This window comes from Plutella xylostella, chromosome 20, assembly GCF_932276165.1.
Source record: "Plutella xylostella chromosome 20, ilPluXylo3.1, whole genome shotgun sequence".
Taxonomy (NCBI): domain Eukaryota; kingdom Metazoa; phylum Arthropoda; class Insecta; order Lepidoptera; family Plutellidae; genus Plutella; species Plutella xylostella.
The window spans coordinates 115,156-136,776 of NC_064000.1; the positions used below are offsets into that span (position 1 = coordinate 115,156).

The following is a 21,621-nucleotide window of genomic DNA, read 5'->3' on the forward strand; positions in this document are numbered from 1 at the left end:
GGTTATAAAAGGAAGAAATACTTTAATACCGGGATATATAATCCGAGATAGTGACATTTATTAATACCTATTTACAACTGAATACTACATAGCTTTTCTTCCAGATCCGATTAGACATAAACCATATAAACTTTGGTTCATAATATTTACCGCATCGATCAGCCTCGTCCTTCCCGTCATCACAGTCCTGTGTGCCGTCACACAGTCGGTCCAGCGGCACGCAGCGCCCCGCGTCACACTGCAGCGCGGGGGCGGCGCAGGGCGCGGGGGCGGGGGCCGCGGGGGCGGCGGGGGGCGCGGGGGCGGCGGGGGGCGCGGGGGCGGTGCCGTTGCACGCCGTCTCGTCCGACCCGTCCAGACAGTCCACGCGGGAGTCACAACGGAACTCCTGCGGAATGGTTGGAGGTGGTTAGATGGTTTAGTAGGCTTTTCAAATAGTAGATTGAAATCACAAGAGCTCGAAGGCAAATAGAAGAACCATATTTTATGTAAATTACTACTTCTCTAAACCTAACCTGGCGGTGACTAACCCTAAAAGTCCATTATTTTAGTTCACGCAAAATAATTATTATATTAAGTTGAAATAAATCTGGAACCTCTGATATTTCACCACTTGACATTTACAATTGACAATTTTAGTATCTGATAAAAGCGCGCTCTAGTGTCTGTCACCGACACGCTAAGAAGAAGAAGATGTGTATTATGTGTCTGTGAGTTTACCTTTCGTATGCATTCCCCGTTGGTGCACTGGAACTCGTGCTCCTCGCACAGCAGTGCGGGCCGCGCCTCCGTCTGGTTCACCATGTCGCTTCTGAGGACAGGACGAATATTATAAGAGTTTAGGTCACAGGGTGTCAGGATTATAGGAGACAGTCCAATAACTAAGTAGTCACTGAAAAGTGAAAATGCTGCAGGAGGGCGTCATCCTAGGAAATTAATCAATAGGTACTTTGTTAAATGTAACAATGATGGGCGAAATGGGGGTTTGGGAATCCATCCGCGAATGATATCCATTTGGGGCGTTCATCTGTGACTGCTTCATGTGAGCATCACTACGTAGGAGACCATTGCTACTCTTACTCCTACTCCCTAGGGCTTGGGGCAATGTTAAGTTGGATTGAGTTCTACTGAAGATGATGATGATGAAGAGGTACCTTGGGGGACAGTGCAGCTCGTCGCTGGCGTCGGGGCAGTCGGCGGCGCCGTCGCACGTGTACTGTCGCGGCACGCACGCGCCGCCCGCGCACACGAACATCTCTGCGTCGCACACCGCCTTCTCTGTACACAGGTAAACAGCTGCTTGTCAAACTGAACAACTCTCAAAAATTATTGTTACGATCTCTCACAAACTCTTTCAAGCCTATACACATAATAGTATACGTTTGTGAAATGAACTCATGTCTACAGAGCGACGGTATGGGTCTCTATATACACAATCTTTGCGATACAAGCGCATAAAATACGCGATGTCATGCTCTGTCTTATGGTATACTTTCGAGTGGGAGGGTGACGTCATTTCGCTGTAACGTCGCATCACAACCCGAGTCCAAGCCTTGCGGCCTCACCACACACTTGTCTCGTACGGTCATGTGCAGAGAAATCTAACCGTCCTCTCATTGTAACTCATTGTAACACCACAGGGGTTTGTTGTATATGTGCGTACCTACATCTATGTATAGTGGCTGCGCCCACACGATATAACAGGCCTACCTCCAATAAACAGATCAGGTTGCTAACCTCTGTCGTTTCACTCACTCCTTGCGCTCCTTCATACTACCTACTACTACTAGTACTAACCACAGTCCGCCTCGTCGCTGTTGTCCCCGGGGGGGCAGTCGGCGGCGCCGTCGCAGCGCCAGGCGGCCGGCACGCAGCGCCCGCCTGCGCAGCGCCACTGCGCCGCCGCGCACGCCTCCGCCGCCGCCGACGTCGAGCAGGACGCCTCGTCCACGCCGTCCGCGCAGTCTGGACAGAAACATCATCTTTGTTGAGACCAAATGACACATACAAGGTAGCGCTGGTTCCTACATTAGAATGATTTGTGAAGCCGCGTACAGACCGGCCCAACGAACGCCCAACGAACTCCCAACGATGGATATTTATCATACATAATACAGGGCAGATTGCAGCAACCAAGGTCAACGAAACCCGTTCGTTGGCGTTCGTTGGGCCGATCTGTACGCGGCTTGAGACAAATGTATTCTCCTCAGTGACTTTTAAACTTTTGTGTTATGGTGATCATGGAAGTATTAAGTACTCCAGAAGAGCTAGCACGGGGCGCATTTAAGACGTGACAAAAGTTCTCCGTCGAGCTCTATGTTGAGACCGCGCGATGTGAGTGAGCGCGATGCAAATGCCTCGTGCTATCTCTTTAGGTACTGTATGATGGTGATAGACACATATGTAATTTTGGCAATCAACAAATAATCGTAAATAACGCTGAATAAATGATATTCAATTTAACAAGTCTACATTAGATAACTTGTCCGTCTCGACTTGGCATCGATTATTATTAAGTATCAAGTCATGGACTTTCAGGGAAATCTTAATGAATTTTAATTGCTCTTGCACTTGGAATCATGGTAGCTGAAAAGATGAGAGATATATCCCATTTCACGGGGAAAGACATCTGACAGAACCCTTATTACATTCGAATAAGGGTAGTTTTTGTTGGTATCAGATGTTTTTTCCCCGTGGAATGGGATAAGAATGGGATATAGGTATAGTGTAAATGTAAAGTGTTGTGTGTACCTCTGTACCCGTCGCAGAGCCAGCTGCGCGGGAAGCAGCTGTTGTCGCACTTGAACTGCTCCGCGCGGCACGTCACGTTCGCTGCGAACATACAGATATTATTAACTTATACATTCTTACATAAACAAGAAAATTATATAGCTAGACTACAGACAAAATAAAGAGTGTGGCATAAGTGGTAGACCGAAATATTGTGACTAAGTTCCCAGGTCGTAACGTAAGTTGTTCAGCTATGTCTAAATTTCAGTTACAATACAACATAGGTCCGATGACATTAGGAGAGTGACTGGACTAAACTGAATGAGAGTAGCACAGGACCGTGGGACTTGGCATAACATCGAGGAGGCCTATACCCTGCAGTAGGTTGACATAGGCTGATGATGATGATGAATGCAACATATAACGACGCCAATCGAGGATACAGCAGTAAGTAATGGAAAGTAATGCTTTTTTATTTAACGTACACATGCCTTTTTAACAGCCTGTGTACCTAATTTATAGTAAAACATACACTAGATAGCAAAAAATGAAGGTAAACTATGCAGTATTTACCGCAAGGTCCGTGCGGCGAGTCATCCTCGTCTTCGCGGTCGGGGCAGTCCGCGTCGCCGTCGCACAGCAGCGACAGCTCGATGCAGCGCCCACTGCACACACAGACACACATACATTTATCATATATATACATTACACCAGCCAACACCACCAGCCAGCCACCTGAGCACGCGACGCATTTAAGACATGACAAAAGTTCTCCGTCACGCTCTCTTTTGAGGCAGCGCGATGTGAGTGAGCGCGATGTAAAACTTATGTCACGTCTTAAATGGGCCCTGTGCTACTAGCCCTCTAACACGTAAAGGAGACGGAACAAAAACAACCTGGCGACGTTCTGTGGAAAATGAGGCAAAAGTTGTGGGGATTGAATGACAGCCAGTCGGCTGCCCAAGATCGAACCAGATGGAGAAATATTTTCAAAGCGCCGAAGCTTCCGCTACACCCACTGCAGACAACTGTCACCAACACGAGCCCTCCAGTAGATGCTAACAGTTGTGAGCGGTGGGGGCTGTTGGGGTTTCCAACTGATTGATAGTGAGGATGATAATTGATAAGATGATGTTAATATAAGATAAATATTTATTTTCCGAAAGACTATGCTAATGATAGATTATAGCTAAATGATAATGAGTACGCGTCAACCGTGATTCCGATACAAACGTGAACTAAAGTAAATTATAATAATAAGTAAGTTGACGCGCGAACTGATGATGTTGCAGAAATAATTAGGTATCTACTTAACCATGTACGATGTTCCGTACAGGGGCAACGGTTCACCTGTGCCTCTTCTTACTAAACCTTATAGAATCTTCAGCATTAAGAGTTGATCGATTAATAGGAATTATATTTACCAAATAGTGTTTTCTGAATAAATATTATTTTAAGTTACAAACATTAAATTCAAAGACATATCTTCTCATCAACACATTGGTCCGCTTCACTCACCCCTTTTTACAGTAGAACTTGTTGGGCTCACATTTGCTGGTGGGCCCGGGGGCGACAACGCAGGTGGTGGGGGCGGCGGGGTCGGGGGCGCGTCCGTCTGCGCACGCGCATTGCCGCCCCCCCGGCGTGGCCAGGCACAGCTCCGCGCACCCGCCGTTGTTCACTGAACACTGGTTCTGGCCTGGGAGGAAAGGGGTAGTTTTATTTATTTCCTTACCATTTTTATAAACCTTTTTTTCAAGAATATTGGTTTTTTAGTCAAGGAATGCCACAATATCTCAGTCTTCGGTCATCCTCTTCTAAATATTACCGGCGACCATCCAAGCTTCATTGATCCATCGTATAGCGTAACCTAGATAGAATTGGCTAGCTGCTATGTAATTCAGTAAAATTTCGACCTAGTCCAAAGCGAAGACAAGAGCAAATATTGCGTCAGATGAGGTCCAGGTTCAGTTAGAAGACCTATCTGTTGTCTAGTGTGGCAAAAAATCTATGAATTGGATCAGTGGGCTACAATTCTCAACCTTTGCTAGAATTCATGTATTGGTATAAAGGCGCAACAGTACCTAAGCCGGCTAATGTTAATTACTGACCGGTCTGCGCAGTGACAGTGACTAGCTTCAGATCATACAGCGGCGGCGGCAGCTCCCGCAGCAACTTCACGTTGGTGGCGTTCGTGAGCGCGCGGATGCTGCCCGTGCCCAGCTCGCTCCAGATCACCATGCCTGGGGGGTAAGATATCGTTATATAGGGTGTTGCTGAAGTAGTATACATACATACATATATATACTCACGCCTGTCTTCCAGGGGGGTAGGCAGAGACTATGGATCTCCACGTGCCACGATCCTGACATACTTCTTTCGCTTCCTCAACACTCATTATTAGTCTCTTATACACTGAAGTACTCGTAGTATATTAAGCCGAAAGGGGGAATGAGGGGTACATTTTGAACTACTCTTGTTCGATTGTGTTCTATACGACTATTGGGGATTCGAGAGAAAAAAACGTAAGAAACTCATAATACAGGAGGTAACTTCTCTTACACTGCATGTGGTAGAATCTGCCGCTCTAGAATTTGGCTACACAGCCACCAAAATGAGTTTTTCAGACAGTGAATAAATGATCCGTAATAGATGTGTAGAGGCTAGTGAGGAATAGTCAAGCTAGCCAGCTCCACACGCTCTATCTGCTCCAGTACGTGTCTGTGACAGCACTAGTAGTATAAGGCAGATAAATCTGACCATTCTCAGATGCATTGTTACTATGAGAGGGGGGTCAGGTTTCTCAGGTGGCAGCGCCAGTACGTACCGTCGTACAGCGCCAGTCCGTAGGGCTTGAGCAGCGGCGCGGCGGGCGCGTCCCGCAGCACCGCGCGCTGTATCTGCTGCAGTATGTGTCTGTGGCAGCGCCAGTACGTACCGTCGTACAGCGCCAGTCCGTAGGGCTTGAGCAGCGGCGCGGCGGGCGCGTCCCGCAGCACCACGCGCCGCGCGCCGCCCACCAGCTCCACACGCTCGATCTTGTCCAGGTATGTGTCGCACCTGGAACAGGTTTAAGAATAGATACATCTATGTATACAGTACATAGAGTAATACTTCTGTGATACTAGTAATAATATTTATTTGAACTAAAACATCATAGAGTTATCACACCGGGGTCACCCATTTGCCATAAGAATTAGGCCAAGGAAAAACAATGACTTCCGTGAGTTACGTGTCATAAATTAATAAGTAATACAATCAATATAATTATCGATATACCACCGAATTTATGAAAAAGTTATATGGTGTACACCATATTTATTTTCATACCACCATATTCTTGTCAGCTTTCTCCCGAGATGGCATGTCTTAATAGATTTTGCCGTGTGAAACCAGGGTGAAAACTAGCGTATGTGTGTTGTAAAAGTATTCTAGTAGCCTTTTAGCCGTCACTGTGACTGTACACTCAACAGTCACCGTCACTGCTCACTCCACTCACCAGTACAAGTGCTGCTTCTCCAGATCTATCACCAGTCCGTTGGGCCAGTGCAGCCTCTCAGCCACGAGGGTGCGCCGCCCGCCCCCCGCCATGTCGGCCGCCTCCAGCCGCGCGCGCGAGCCCGTCGCGCCCGCCCACACCGACCAGTACATCATGCTGGAAGAAGGCAGGACCAGTTAGTACGTAAGTGCAGGGATAGATGCACTGTTGTTTATTGTCTATCTACAGGGTGTTGCAAAATTGGTATACTAATCCGAAACCTACATGTGCAGCTTGTTATATCTAAGCCCGAAACTGAAATCAGAATTTCAAAATTCGCGAAAAAAAAAATTCATTTTCCATAGAAACTTTGTTTCCATAGAACTTGTACCAATTTTGCAACACCCTGTATAAAAGTAAAGTATACAAAGGGTGTATTAACAAAGTGTACATACCCGTTAGCGGGGTCGAGTGCGATGGCTCGTGGGTTGAACCCCGGCTCGCGAACCAGCGTGCGCCGCAGCGAGCTGTTGTCTAGACGAGCCACCGAGATCGAGCCTAAAGCGTCGTCCGTCCAATATAGGTTCCGACCTGGTGACAAGCAAGAGAGGGTAAATATTATCCAAGTAGCCACTACATCCCATTCCACGGGGAAAGACCACTGACAGAACTCTTATTACATTCGTATAAGGGTAGTTTTTGTTTGTATCAGATGTCTTTCCCCGTGGAATGGGATATAGGTGAGAAAATGAGACTCGTGTCCACGGATTAGTAATATTGACATCTCACAATGTCGCCCGATTTCTTGCCACATGTGGCGAGATCTGGCAATGCCGGGCTTGTTCGCCCAATTTACTTAGGGACACAAAGTCGTTCGACATCTGCCTGTTTATTATGATATACCTAATTATTTGTCCAGTGTATATGTATTGCGGTGGACTCACCCATCCAGTCGACGGCGAGTCCCTCGCAGTTGTCGACGTCGTGCGCCACGAACACCTCGTATCCAGAGCCGTCTAATTTCTGTCGGGATATCTCGTATCTGTGAACAAACGGTCATTATTACCAAGATATAAGAGAGGTCAAAACGACCAAAGACAGGAAAGCTAATTGTCCTGCGATTATCAGGTTTCTTTACATGCACTAAGCTTCACGATAGTTTTACTTCACACATTACCGATATACTATAAGGTACCCATTTACTTTTCACTGAAATGTTTTCTTACAAGGAAAGGGAAATATAAATAAACTCACTTATGCACATCAGCAACATATAGCATATTCTCCTTGAGATGCACGTCTATAGCCGTGGGGCGCTCGAGGCGAGTGGCGGGCGCGGCGGGCTCCCACGCCGAGTGTGCCTCGTCCAGCGCCAGCGATTGGACCAGTGGTGGGGAGCCCCCGGCTACCATGAGGTATGTGTCTAGTTCTGCGCCTGTGGACGGGGGAATGTACGGTGTAAGGTGTGTTGGATCATACTGTATTTAGTAGATAGAAAGAATCGGTTTTTGTGTTTCAGTGGTTTGCTTAGATATCGTTACAATATAGTTTAAGTTTTGGAAGTGTAGAATTTATTTTTATCTCGAAGATTCCTTTAGACACCATATTAGTCTATTTTTATGTCGCCAATACTTAAATTTTGCGTTTGGGTGACAAAAACTAGATCAGGACTAGGGTTTGTCACCGTGGTGAAAGGATTAGCCACTGAGATAAGGCACCAATCGCTGTCTGCCCAAGCCTCTCCGGACACTTCATATACTTCATTATGTCCCTAGGGAAGCTTCTTTCTTGCACCTATTTTATATACCTACATATATAATGATGAATGTAATATACTCACGCACGCAATCCTTATGCCCTGACAGCCGGTACCCGTGTTTACACAGACAGTGCGCGTGCGGCCTGCCCTCGCGGTACGCCGTGACGCAGATATGCGCGCACCCGCCCCTGTTCTCGCGGCACGGGTGCGGGACTGGAAGGAGTAGTAAGAGGTTTTAAGCTGCGTACAGACCGGCCCAACGGTGGCCAACGAACGTTGGGCGTTCGTTGGCCCGGTGTGTACGCAGCTTTAGGATGTATGGGTTAGAAATGTTGCAAGGTTTGGCCGCCAGATGGAGCCATGTCTGCACGGCTTCGATTAGCTGTCAAGCAAGAAATTGTGACGAATCAATGTTTTTTGTCACATACAAATGTTATTTAGTTGGCCGGTATACTGAACATTGTATTACGCTCGTGAGTAAAGCAACAATACTATGGCAGCTGTTTTGTGATAACTAGTAGGAAGGATTACTTATAGCTTCAGGCCGTACGCCATTGTGTTATATTGTATCTTTCTTCGCAGCCATTACAATAGTCGTCTAAATCCGTGAACAAAAGTTTTATAACTTAAATTCTTGAGCTCCTACTTACCCATAGGTTGCTTGAGCTTATGAAACACCCTGACAGCGCGGGGGCGGGCGTCCAGCGGCAGCGCGCGGGGGAGGGGGCGCGCGGCGCGGGGGGCGGTCGCCGCCACCGCCTCGATGGAGCTGTTGCTCCACGCCGGGATGTACACCAGGTCTTCGAACACGTCTAGGCCGACTAGGTTCTGACTCTGTGGAGGGGTAGAGAGTCAGTAAGAGTAAAAGAAGTGTAGGGAACAGTTAAGGGACTCAAATAATTTACTAATTTGTTTTCTCATCAATATGATCTAATACGGTGTCTGAATTTGATAGTGAGTACAAATTTAAGCCACAAAATATCCTACCACATACCTAACCACATTTATAAAAAATAAAGTTAAGTACAAGGATAAGAAAGTACCGTAATATTGATACGATTATTGTATGCGTGTTTTCTGATAGGCGTAATGGTGGACACACATGAAATGGAATTGCTCGATTCACTCCATCTAATGTGAGCAAAAAAATGTCTCAGTTGTAAGAGATCACACAGGGAATGAGGACGTAAAATAAATGGGTCGAAACAACTTCAAACCAACTAACCAGCGTATGCCGAAACGCCTTCCTCGTCCCATTAAGCGACCTCTCCACGGCATCCCTGTACGTGTCTGCCCAGTACAGCGCCCCAGTGGCCGGCTGCACGGCGGCCGCGCCCGGGTACACCAGCGCCCGCCGCGCCAGCGCCGTGGCCCCAGAGCCGGATAAGGAGGCCTGGGTGACTGAGGGCGGGGAGGAGCCCCACACGGTGTAGTACATGTAGCTGTGGGGAGAGGGGGGGTTAGTTGTAGAGTAGCCTGAAATACAATGAATCTAACAATAAAAAACAATTTCTTCTGTCTCAGACATCTAGGAAACCTTTAAACTGATAGCCGTTATCTCTTTATTTCATTCTATACGCTATGAGAAGACGATAGGGAGGTCACGCGATGCGTGACTGATGGAGGGGAGGAGCCCCAGACTGTGTAGTACATGTAGCTGTGGGGAGGGAGGGTTAGATGTAGACTATGGACACATAATTGTAAAATTTTATAATAAAAAGATATTCTATTCTATTCTACTTGCCTAAAATACAATGAATCTAATTAGAGGAAAAAATTAATGAATTCCTTCTGTCTCAGACATCTTAAACTGTCATGGCGTAGTAAGAGCCGCGGCTTATAGCCTCTCTTTATTTCATTCTATACGCTATTAGAAGAGTTGTGTGTAGGTGCGTAGGTTGAGATGGTTCGTATTTGCCTACACTACACGTACGCGACTCGCCCGCGCGGCCCAGGTACCAGTTGTACTGTGCGACAGTGGGGACAACTCACCCCCGCAGCGGGTCCAGCGCGAGCCCCCGCAGCTTGTGCAGGGCGTCAGCCAGGCGGCGGCACGCGAGCAGGTACCAGTTGTACTGTGCGACAGTGGGGACAACTCACCCCCGCAGCGGGTCCAGCGCGAGCCCCCGCAGCTTGTGCAGGGCGTCAGCCAGGCGGCGGCACGCGAGCAGGTACCAGTTGTACTGTGCGACAGTGGGGACAACTCACCCCCGCAGCGGGTCCAGCGCGAGCCCCCGCAGCTTGTGCAGGGCGTCAGCCAGGCGGCGGCACGCGAGCAGGTACCAGTTGTACTGTGCGACAGTGGGGACAACTCACCCCCGCAGCGGGTCCAGCGCGAGCCCCCGCAGCTTGTGCAGGGCGTCAGCCAGGCGGCGGCACGCGAGCAGGTCGGGGGCACACACGTACAACGAGCCGCGCGCCGCGTCGCCCACGTACCAGTTGCCCGAGATCCAGTCGATCGCCAGGTGGGATACAGCTGAGGGAGGAAAAGACTTTCATTATTGAAACAATTTTTCGGGTAGGCCGAATCTTGTAGGCTTAAAACCCCGATTAACCCGCTTTAGCGGCTGCTAAATTTGTTGGAGAGTATTGTTGGGTGTGTCATGGAGGTCACTTTTGCGTACGAAAAACAAAGTTTCGAGCGGCGCTGCGCTAATCACGACTCTTTCGTTGCATAAAACATAATATGGATTGTATAGCTATAGCTAGCCTAACCATCTTGAGTCGGTAGGTACTCACACGATGTGCGAGCGGGACACGTTGTGATGGGTAGATACTCACAGTTGACATCGGGGAACAGGTCCGGGTCGGGCACGACGGCGCGGCGGCGCAGGTCGTCCGCCGACACGCACACGATGTGCGAGCGGGACACGTTGTGGTGGATGTAGCAGATCGAACTGGGGACATTAACATATAGTTGTAAAAAGAGATAGATTTTAAGCCCTATACTCGTAGTGCAGAAAAACAGCTTTTCAACGGGCATTCGCGCGATGAAGACGCAATGCTATTGGCCGATCTTTAACATCATATTGTGGAGCTTCATAAAATACAGCCAGGAAAAGAGATAAACACCCCCATCATAAACAATTTGATCATAAAAGTCACAAGTGAAAGCTACATTGAGTGGTCTTTGAATCATACTAGTCAGTAAAATTTATAAAATGAATATGTAACCACTAGAAAACATAGTCCATACTTGTTATGCACGTTGACATCAATAGCGCGCACGTTGAGCGCGGGCGCGCGCGCGTGCTCGTGTGCGTCGCGGCCCGCCGCGTCCACCACGCGCACGTCTGTAGCTGTCACCACCACGAGGCGGACGCCATGGCCGTCCACTAGAAATAAAAATGTTTTTTTTAATATTTACCTAGTTGTAAAAAGAAACAGTCTTAATGATATTCAATTAAACTACTCCCCATTCGGAAAAGGGCTTTTGCTGCTCCCCATTCTAAAAAAGTGCTCTTGTATACTAACGGCTCTTGTAAACTATATATAACGGGGGAAGCTACTCCAGGGGAAAAGAGGTAATAAGTGTTTTTGAACCAATGATAAGAGAGGGTTATATAGGACGCGTCCTTGTCGCAATTGAATACCTAAAGCGGCCGGTATATCGGACCAAAATTGAGTAAGTACATGTAAAGCGTGACACTTACATATTTATCACAACTTTTAAAACGCCAGACAAATGTTGAGGCTTTAAAAATACTGCAACACAACAACACAGATGCAGTGTGGATCCACGGTGGGCCGGTGTCTGTGCGGCGACGTGTACGTACCGTCGTCGGCGCGGCAGGCGCGGGCGCCGTGCAGCGAGTAGCCGGGCAGGCACGAGCAGCGGTAGGCGCCGGGCAGGTTGACGCACTGCTGCGAGCAGGGCGGGCCGGTGTCTGTGCGGCGACGTGTACGTACCGTCGTCGGCGCGGCAGGCGCGGGCGCCGTGCAGCGAGTAGCCGGGCAGGCACGAGCAGCGGTAGGCGCCGGGCAGGTTGACGCACTGCTGCGAGCAGGGCGGGTCCGCCGCCGCGCACTCGTCCGTGTCTAGAATAATAAAAAATCAATGAGTTAAATACTGCTGCTGTAATCTAGCGTTAGAGATATATGAGCTGATAAGCTACTCATCTTCACAAGCAGTCAAAAGATGCTCTGTCCAGTAAAATACCGACTTTTTACAATGCCTAATTGTTTACTGAAAATCCAGACTTCTAGTTTTATCCACAACAAAGTTATATGTACGATCGAAAATGCCCAGTCGCGAGCACAGGATTCGAAACCTCCGTTTACGTTGCGTATCGTCAACTGTCACTGTCAAAATGTAAGGCAAAGTTAGTTCCAAAAGTTACATTTGTTTTTTCATGAATGTAGAACTTACCGACACAAGTTCCGTTCTGCACCTCGTACCCGGGTCGGCAGTAGCACGTGAGTCCCTCGTGGGTCGGCTTGCACCCCACCTCGCACTGCAGCGGCGCGCATTGCGTCTCGTTGACTGGAAATATACAAGTAAATAACATTAAAATAATACATATTATGACTCTGGCTCTAAAGCTGCGTACAGACCGGTCCAACGAACGCCCAACAAACGCCCAACGATGGATATTTATCATACATATACGAGTAATACAGGGCAGATTGCACCAACAAAGGTCAACGAAACCCGTTCGTTGTCGTTCGTTTGGCAGGTCTGTTCGCAGCTTTATATGACAATAAGCCCTGTTCCACAATGTCTGGTTAGTGGCTACCTGTGAGATAAAATACATGCTGTCACTTTCTGTTATTATTTTTTTTGACAGTGACAGCTTTTTTTTTATCTCACAGGTAGCCACTAACCAGACATTGTGGAACAAGGCCTAAATATGAATAAGATATTTTTACAAATATGTAGTAGTACCTAGATAAGTAAAAGTGTAGAACTTTTAGTCATTTTCTTGTTAACAAAAAAGGACAATATCATTGTGATTAACCAAGAGAGATATATGTATTATGTACTTGTTACCCCAAATCACTGTTTAATTTAACACATCACTCAGAGACATGGGACATGCTAACAACAGTGCTAAAAACAGCGCTACCATAAAATACTTCGATTTACAGCAAGGCACCTTTTGCCGAAAGTTGATTTTACATAATTATTTTCTTTCTTTCTTCTTTGTTAATGTAAAGAGGTTAATAATAATACGTACAGTTGTCGCAGATGTCCCACTCGTCACTATTGTCCGGACACTGCGGAGTGCCGTCGCAGAACTGCTGCACGGGCGCGCACGAGAACGAGCCGCCCGCCGGCGTCGCGCAGCGCGCCCAGTTGCCCGGGCACTTGAAGTCACGCTCACCTGCAGCGGACAACAAAGATTATGTTAGTTACTAAGTTACTATAACTGATGCTGCTGGATAGCTAATAGGTATAGCTAGGTTGATGGTGAGGTGAAGAATTGTGGCATCGTGATGTAGTTGCAATCACGGACCGACAGCCTTAGAGTTTTCACACTATCCGATTCGATATCGGTTTCGGACACTGATCCGATATCGGGTATAAATATTTCAAACATTTTAATAAACCCGGATCGGATAATGCGAAACCGCTCTTAGACATATAGGCGGTAGTGGCTGGGTGAGAAGGCCGAGGATAGAAGTTGTGGCGTTCCTCCGGCAGGACAGGGAATACAGAGTGAAAAGCATCAACATGTTGCTTGGGAAAGTGAGAAGGTTTCGTGCAGCGACGGAGTATCGACACACATCTTTCAGTTCATAATCACTTTCAATAAAATAAGAATTCATGTACACTTGTTAGATGTATTAGAAACCTAATAGGAAACATACTTAACGGTACTTAAGGACATTGTATATAGCTTTTTTACAATTAGCATTTATAAATAAACACATAACATTAATTTATACAGAAGTAAGTACGCATATAATCTCAGGAAGTGGCTGGGACGAGGCAGGAATAGTAATCGCTACTCAACTCTGATGGTGGGAACATTCACACACACATTATAATACATGTGCATACGAATAACAACATAATGCTACTAGAACATCGTGTGTTAGAAAAGGATATACTTAAAGAAATAATATTCAATTTCCTTTATTGCAGCACTTGAAAGTCTGTTAGGTCTCTGTATTGTGGAATTTGCAAAAGTATATAACTGGAAACGGATAATTTTTACTTGTATTGCATTACCATTGTCTAAAATATGTACCGTACACGATACGAGAAACATGCAAACAGCAAAAAGTTACGATAATATCATCACTTAACCATTCGAATAACTTAGGTTTTTTTAAGACTTTAATAACTAACGCCGCGTCATCAACTCATCGCCATCTCAACTTTGTTATGAAATAACAATTTCAAAGTCTCAAGTCGCCCGGACGATAAGTTATAGAAAAGCTCGCTCTAAGTTTGCCAATAACTCTGCTAGTGCGGATAAGTTTAAACCATGCACTGTAACGAAAACCGCTTTAAAATTGTAAGAAATGCTCCGTGGATAATACGTATAAATAAATCGGTCGGGTACAGATAAAGTGGGTTATTCCAGAGAGAAACTCCGCTCAGCCGGAACATGGCGATAAGCTGCAGGGGTCACTCTATACTGACGACAAACAAAGTTTTTGAGCGCTACTGCGCGAGCCACAACTCCATCTCGTTGTATTAAACGTGCCGATTGCACGACAGCTCTCGTTCGTTAGTTTTTCGTCAGTATGGAGTAACCCCCCAGGAGCGGCGATCATCGCTCGCAGAGACGCGTGTAAACCTACACACAAGGAGATTACGATACAGTGCCTACTAATGCAGGACATAGGCCTCGAAGCGTGTTTTGAAACTATACAAGGCCAGAACGCACCCATAGTGTACTAGCACTGTATAGTTTCAAGTGAAAAAAAATTATATTTTACTTGAAAATATACACGATTTGTGCGTACTAATCGCGTATACTTTCAAGTTGGGATTTACTGAATCGTTCTTGAAAATATACAATGCTATTACGCACATTACTTGATTGGCGTACTTGTCGGATATAATTTATACCTACATGCTGATTCTGATTTACTTAACTATTTCGGTACATGTACTACATGAATACTTACAATTTACTTGTTATGCCTACAGAATACCTATAGAATGTTTTTATTTATTTTTTATTTATTTATTTATTCTTCATTGTACAATATACAAAAGTAATTATGTACAATTAGGTGGACTTAATGCTAAAAGCATTTTCAAAAATGTTAATAAATAAAGATGAACAAGCTCTAATTTGATTGATAAATTGATATTTATAGCAATCATACGTGCAAGTAAGAATACTAATATCTTATTATTTATATGAATTAAGAGTAATACCTACTACACTCACGAGCAATGAAAAAGTTATAATGACGATAGCTCCTGAACGGAAAAGACTAGCTTAATGACGCCGTTATTAAAGTACATTTAAGAGCGCATCAAAATATTATTATAACCAACTAAATTAAATGTTTTAAAAAATTGGGGTCAATTGGTGTTGACTTTTTGCTACTTGGACTTATTCATATTACATATTTTTCATCAAGTTTTGATTTCAACGTAAGTAATTGTCTTTTATGAATTGTTCTACACCGTCTTCTTAGATCATTTTTACAATTTACAACAGTTCTACAATTTAATTTAAATCAATTTAATTTTTAACTGTACGGTGTACCTAAACAAAAAACACGTTCCGAAAACAATGCCAAGTGCGGAATGATGATGCAATGTTTAGAAAGCAATAGACTTATTACTATTTCGCATGAAAGAAAGAGAGAGCAACAATTGAAAAGGGCTACCTGGTAACTAATCACGTATAGTTTCAAGTGCTCGTATTGCCGCTTGGCACTTGAAAATATACACGGTTAGTACGCAGTGGTAACTGCTGCAGTATATTTTCAAGCCATAATTTTGGCCTAACTTACTTGAAAATATACGCGATTAGTGCGTAATGGCCTTGTATAGTTTCAAGTAAATCATGGCACCATTTTAATTTGAAAATATACGCGAGCAGTCCCAACCTCTGCGTTCTGGCCTTGTATAGTTTCAAAACACGCGGCCTCGAAGCCGAAGGAAGCTACTGCATACGTCGGGTGGCGATAAAGGCTTACATAATGTATTTGTAACAAATAAACCACTGAACTGATTTCGAAATCTTTCATGCTTCACTTTATCCCTTCCACAGAAATTTAAGTAACATTGAATGAATTCTCTACATGGTGGTGTTCATCAATGTTTTACGAAACTTATCTAAATCGTAGTTTTTATCGAGAGTACAGTCCATCAATAGGGCGCTACGCTACCATACCTAATTGGAAACAAAGTGTTTAAACCATTACTTTTTATAGTAACTACTAATTATATAACAATTACAAGCGTTTATGTCCACTCTGTACCCAAATCGATGGCGACCTTGACCCGATGATTATACGGTTAATTATTCAGTAGCGGGTCCACGCATCGCACTTCCGATCAGCGGGTCGCCGTATGCTAATGAGCTGAGTTTGGGTCACGTTTGGGTAATGTATGTGAGCGCCGCCGACGGAATTATAAAACTGCTGTTGCCATGTCGACCGCGGCTGCCAGAACTGACCAGTCTAGTTTGTGCTTCGATAATTGTATTTTTTGTGAAGCTGTGACTTGAAATGTCCTTGTTATAGCAGGCTGCTGGTTGGATGAGACTAGATCGTCCAGGATGTCAAGAGTTGTTTTATAGTCCTTAAGTTAGTTATAAGAACAGCATGCGTTTTAAATGTGTAGTAGGGCTATGGTTTAATACGATCCCCATAGTTAAGATAGTTGTGCAGCATGCGGAGTGCGAGTGAGTTTTTACACCGTGTGCGCAGTGAAAATAAATGAAAAATATAGTCTGGTAGACGTGGATTTATCTTCAGCCATCGTGGTTTGATTCAATATCTGTACAATCAAAGCATCTTTCACATGTCTTAGAAAAAATCTTTTGGAACCGAATATTTTACGTTAGATGTTTAAAAAATAGTGAATGCGTAATCAGAAAAATGGGCAACCACAGGGTGGCATTCTGACACCGTAGGGGTGCCACCCTGTGGTTGCCCATTCAATATCTACTCCAACTACCAGCCGAGTAAATGCTGTTAGCAGATGACCTCGCATTGGTGTGTTCAAGTAAAGCAGTCTGCTCTGGCCGAGTTGTAGGCCTATTATGAGCATTATCGAGTTTACTTACATAGAGTAGGGTCTTCATCAGAGTCGTCGTGTCCGCAGTCGCGGTCGCCGTCGCAGCGCCACGCGGCCGGGATGCAGCGCCCCGACGAGCAGCGGAACTGGCCCGTGCCGCACGTCGAGTTGTAGCCTGGAAACACACATGTGTAGCTGATATACTTGGATGAATAGAGCTTACTATTAAAGACAAAGTACAAGTGCTTATCAAGGATACACCATCGGAAAGTGGGAGCTGACAGATTAAAAGAGTATGTGCTCATGTCATAGGATATCTTCGTCCATTATCAGATCATCGGTGCCGCTGGTTTTTCGATTGCCTAGCTTGGCTAATTATCCACCGATAACCAGAAAGACATACTTAGCCTAGCGTGGGCTCTGCAGCCCGACCGAAGATCTTAGCCTATAGAGGTAGTGATTGCATGAAGGTTGTCGCTAGATCCGGCATACTCACTGCAGCCGAGCTCATCCTCCGCGTCGGCGCAGTGCGCGCGGCCGTCGCAGCGCCAGGCGGCCGGCACGCAGCGCCGCTCGCCCGCGCACAGGAACTGCGCCGCGCCGCACGCAGCCCCCGCCCCCGCGGCCCCCGCGTCGGACCCGCCCTCGCCCGGGATACCTGCGGGAAGGATGGTGGTCAGTGAGGGATGAACGTGATCGTTTATGAAGGTGTCTATGTAACCGGAGTTTTATAACGATCGCACCTGGCGGGGATCCCCTTCGAGATACCTGCAGACAGGATGGTGGTCAGTAAGGACTGAAGGTGGTAGAGAGACTTAAGGCACTAGTGAAGAAGATTGTTTATGAAGCGAGGTTCTTAGCATGTCGATGATGACTGGCCTTCATCACCGTGGTGAAAGGAGTTGCCAGTCAGATTTTAGTTCTCAGTAGGTAGCTCCCTAGGATGCACGGTGTGTATGTTTGTACAGTTGATACGTCACTTTTCCTACTCCTGTCATGCACCGTCTTTACGAAGGGAGCTAGTGGCATACCATGCATCACCGGAAAACGCTTCGCTTTTCTCATTCAAAATAGGCATTTATTTTATTACAACGGGTTTGATTAGGTATTTACTACGTTATATGAACAATTAAGTATATTTAGTATTTTTTACGTCCCTCGAGCTATAATCCTCCAAAATTTAAACTCAATAGAAACTATTTCTGATGATGCCAAAAATTAGTCGTGAAATAGTCATAAATAGTCGTGTTTTCCAAAAAAATAGTCGTATCATACTTTCGGAGTTAGAGCTATACTTTATGGAGGATTATAGCTGGAGGTCTCCAGCTATAATCCTCCAGCCTCTGCAGAACAAACGGTAAGGCCTATCGATTTGGTTAAGGTCTCAAAAAATAGTCGTGAAATAGTCGTAATGACATGCCAAATTTCAGAAATAGTCGTCCAAAGATAGCAGAGATATAAAGGTACTTTGCTGCAGCCCTGGTGGAGGATTATAGCTGGAGGTTTTGAAAATATCGAATATCTTTGGAACTACTATGACTATCGGTTTGAATTATGTCTCAAAAAATAGTCGTGAAATAGTCGCTTCTATTTATTATAATTTTAAGCTTGATAAAAGCTGTTAAATAATGATATCAAATTCTTCATACAAATCAAAGTGGACGAGAATGCCAAAGCGAGCCAGTACACAAAAATAATTGCACCGTAGCATTGAAGTACTCATGTCGAATTTATCTATAAATCATTTATTTCGTCATACTTTGCATCAATAGTATCTAAACGAATCTTTGGTATGACATTTTATTGCTTTTGCCTTTTACCTTACTGTGTACAGAGAAAACGTATGCCTAATGCCTATACACGCACACATTTATCTCTGTTATCTTGACAAACGATAGCGATGACGACTACGGCGATGTAGTACCTAGGTCAGTTATTGTCATCCCTTACTATCCCGTAATCAGACAAATATTGCTATCCTTGTCTCCTTTCTAACCGGCATGCATCGCACGCATAGAACGCGTGAGCGAACGTGTCACCGGTTGCATCTTGACAAGCAATAGCAAAGCGGTATTTATTACGTCCCTTACTATCCCGGGATCACACAAATAGTGCTGTTCTTGTTTTTTATTTAGCGTTGATGTGGCCACCACCTCCGCCGGTGAAATTGGGATTAGTTTTATTGAAGACGTAGTACAGGGTAGCACTCAAGCGATAAGAATAAAATACGGTGTTTGTAATATAACTCATTTAATTACAATCACAGGCCTAAAGTACTTTTATTTATACTTAAGTTATTCATTAAACAATCTTTAGGTAGATTAGGTTTCATACAATTATCTCAGTATTATTACCTATAAACATATTTAGTTTAATTTAAAATAATCACAGTTGGTTTATTGCTAAGTTATAATGTAATATTGACGTAGTTCAATAAAAAAAACATGGTATGAACTTAAATATGTAGTTATTTCACTATTTAAATCACAGATTGTTCATTATTAGGTTTAGGTAAGTATAATCACGGTTATTGTCATAATGAAATATAACTCATTTAATTACAATCACAGGCCGAAAGTACTTTTATTTATACTGAAGTTATTCATTCCTTCATTCATCTTTAGGTAGATTAGGATTTAATTATTTTTATTCTCCATAGTAAAAAGTCACGTGACCAACTAAGATTCTATGAAAAATTATATATTTTTTTCGCGAATATTTAAATTCTGATTTCAGTTTCAGGCTTAGATATACCATGCTGCACATGTAGCATTTGGCTTAGTATACCCTTTTTGCAACACCTTGTATAATGGTTTTAATAAATATACCTAAATAACTTCGTAGGTGATAATAAGGTATCTATAATGCCCAGATAACTGAATCCTGTAGGTGTAGAACTTGCAAAAATTATGAACAGCCACTGTAGCTTGCGACGTTATTGAAGAACACATGTAAGCTGAGCTGAAAAAAAATAAGACAAATTAACGTCTTATTAATAAAAATATTTGTTTTTTTAAATATTACATACATATATATATATATGATATATGAGTAGGTAGATACGAGTAGTAATAACGTTATTTCACCTAGACTATTTGTTTGGTAATTTATTGTCATTTGGAGACCACAGCAAACAGTGGAGTAAAATTTCTTATCAGTATTTTATTGCAACAATAACTTGAAACTGCGAACTTTTGTGCGAAAAGGGTAGAGTAGAAATACTGTTCATTAGTTTATTCGCTTTTTTTCAATATATATGTCCCATAACCGACCTCTATTGTTTTTGAGCGAAAGAGATAGCTGAGTAAACAATTTGGCTTTTGTCCAAAACCGGTTTGGTCGGACGGTGCGTTTGAAACTTGTATGAAATTTCACAGGGTGTGAATTACTTACATAGGTATTTAGTTCAGAAACACGTTTTTGTCGCTTGTAACTGATAGGTACAAATGAGAGTTTTGACAAGTAAATTGGCTGTTATAACTTTATCAACTTCAGCACCACAAAACTGTATCCTAGCATAAGCATTAAGCACAATACCATATGAAAATAGTGATAAATTCTTACCTAGGATTTGTTATCTGGTAATCATGTATTCGGAGCCATTGCAGTTTTTTAGCGCATTACATCAATGCAGTCATGATAGTTTATCGGCGCATTACATCGATAGGCTGTGTTTACACCTGAAATAATAATGGGTAGGCTTATAGGTAGGTTACACATAATTTATTTTTATACATATATTTATTTGCCTAGTTTCATTCAGAAATACAAACAATAACGCCTTTTTTTGCTATTGAGGGGTAAATATCCACATTTAACCAGGACTACCATATGTAGGTAATCGATGATACCCACATATTTTCGTATCTACTAAGATATGTACATACAGCCTTGATTGCATGTATGCACAATTTACTAGCTCATACTCGTAGTGTAAAATTGCTAATTGAATAACAATCCCCATACATATTAAGCATAGATATTAAAAAATAATTTGGCTACGATACTTCAATAAAAATCATGTTAATAAATAAGCTGATCATAACAAAATGGGATGGCTTGCTTTGATATTGAGTATTAAAAAGGATACTTACTTGCAAATATTCAAACATAGCACTCACTAATGACTCTTATCTGCATCCACTAATATCTTTTAGAATATAACATCTTGAATATTCATTTGCATATAGAGCACTCACAATATTTTAACAACCAACAATAACACCGATCGTGACCATAGTTTGCACTAAACTGTAAACAAATTATCAAACAAAACATGCAAAATACTAACCCCAACTTCACTGGTGGCGGCGCGCGGCGGCGGTCACATAAGGGACGTAATAAATACCGGTTTGCTATAGCTTGTCAAGATGTTACCGGTGACGCAGTCGCTCACGCGTTCTATGCGTGCGATGCATGCCGGTTAGAAAGGAGACAAGGATAGCAATATTTGTCTGATCACGGGATAGTAAGGGATGACAATAACTGACCTAGGTA

General features: G+C 44.0%; 2 protein-coding genes across 2 annotated transcripts in view; both read right to left on the bottom strand.

Moving 5' to 3' along the window:
- The window catches only part of LOC105394372 (prolow-density lipoprotein receptor-related protein 1), an 88,084-nt gene extending 78,679 nt beyond the window's left edge, over positions 1-9,405 (bottom strand). Inside the window, exons 1-16 of the mRNA XM_048628051.1 lie at positions 9,193-9,405; positions 8,618-8,801; positions 8,049-8,180; positions 7,463-7,643; positions 7,153-7,250; positions 6,664-6,799; positions 6,230-6,385; positions 5,669-5,790; positions 4,842-4,973; positions 4,249-4,429; positions 3,304-3,395; positions 2,752-2,832; positions 1,798-1,965; positions 1,155-1,278; positions 721-811; positions 151-388 (exon numbers count right to left, since the gene is read on the bottom strand). Of these exons, the coding sequence (XP_048484008.1) occupies positions 151-388; positions 721-811; positions 1,155-1,278; positions 1,798-1,965; positions 2,752-2,832; positions 3,304-3,395; positions 4,249-4,429; positions 4,842-4,973; positions 5,669-5,790; positions 6,230-6,385; positions 6,664-6,799; positions 7,153-7,250; positions 7,463-7,643; positions 8,049-8,180; positions 8,618-8,801; positions 9,193-9,405 (2,329 nt within the window). The remainder of the gene's footprint in view (positions 1-150; positions 389-720; positions 812-1,154; positions 1,279-1,797; positions 1,966-2,751; positions 2,833-3,303; positions 3,396-4,248; positions 4,430-4,841; positions 4,974-5,668; positions 5,791-6,229; positions 6,386-6,663; positions 6,800-7,152; positions 7,251-7,462; positions 7,644-8,048; positions 8,181-8,617; positions 8,802-9,192) is intronic.
- A 1,343-nt stretch (positions 9,406-10,748) lies between these two features.
- The window catches only part of LOC125490088 (prolow-density lipoprotein receptor-related protein 1-like), a 30,440-nt gene continuing 19,567 nt past the window's right edge, over positions 10,749-21,621 (bottom strand). Inside the window, exons 2-8 of the mRNA XM_048628199.1 lie at positions 17,621-17,782; positions 17,174-17,299; positions 13,145-13,291; positions 12,337-12,450; positions 11,744-12,005; positions 11,164-11,302; positions 10,749-10,864 (exon numbers count right to left, since the gene is read on the bottom strand). Coding sequence (XP_048484156.1) covers positions 11,182-11,302; positions 11,744-12,005; positions 12,337-12,450; positions 13,145-13,291; positions 17,174-17,299; positions 17,621-17,782 — 932 coding nt within the window. The 3' untranslated portion in view covers positions 10,749-10,864; positions 11,164-11,181. The remainder of the gene's footprint in view (positions 10,865-11,163; positions 11,303-11,743; positions 12,006-12,336; positions 12,451-13,144; positions 13,292-17,173; positions 17,300-17,620; positions 17,783-21,621) is intronic.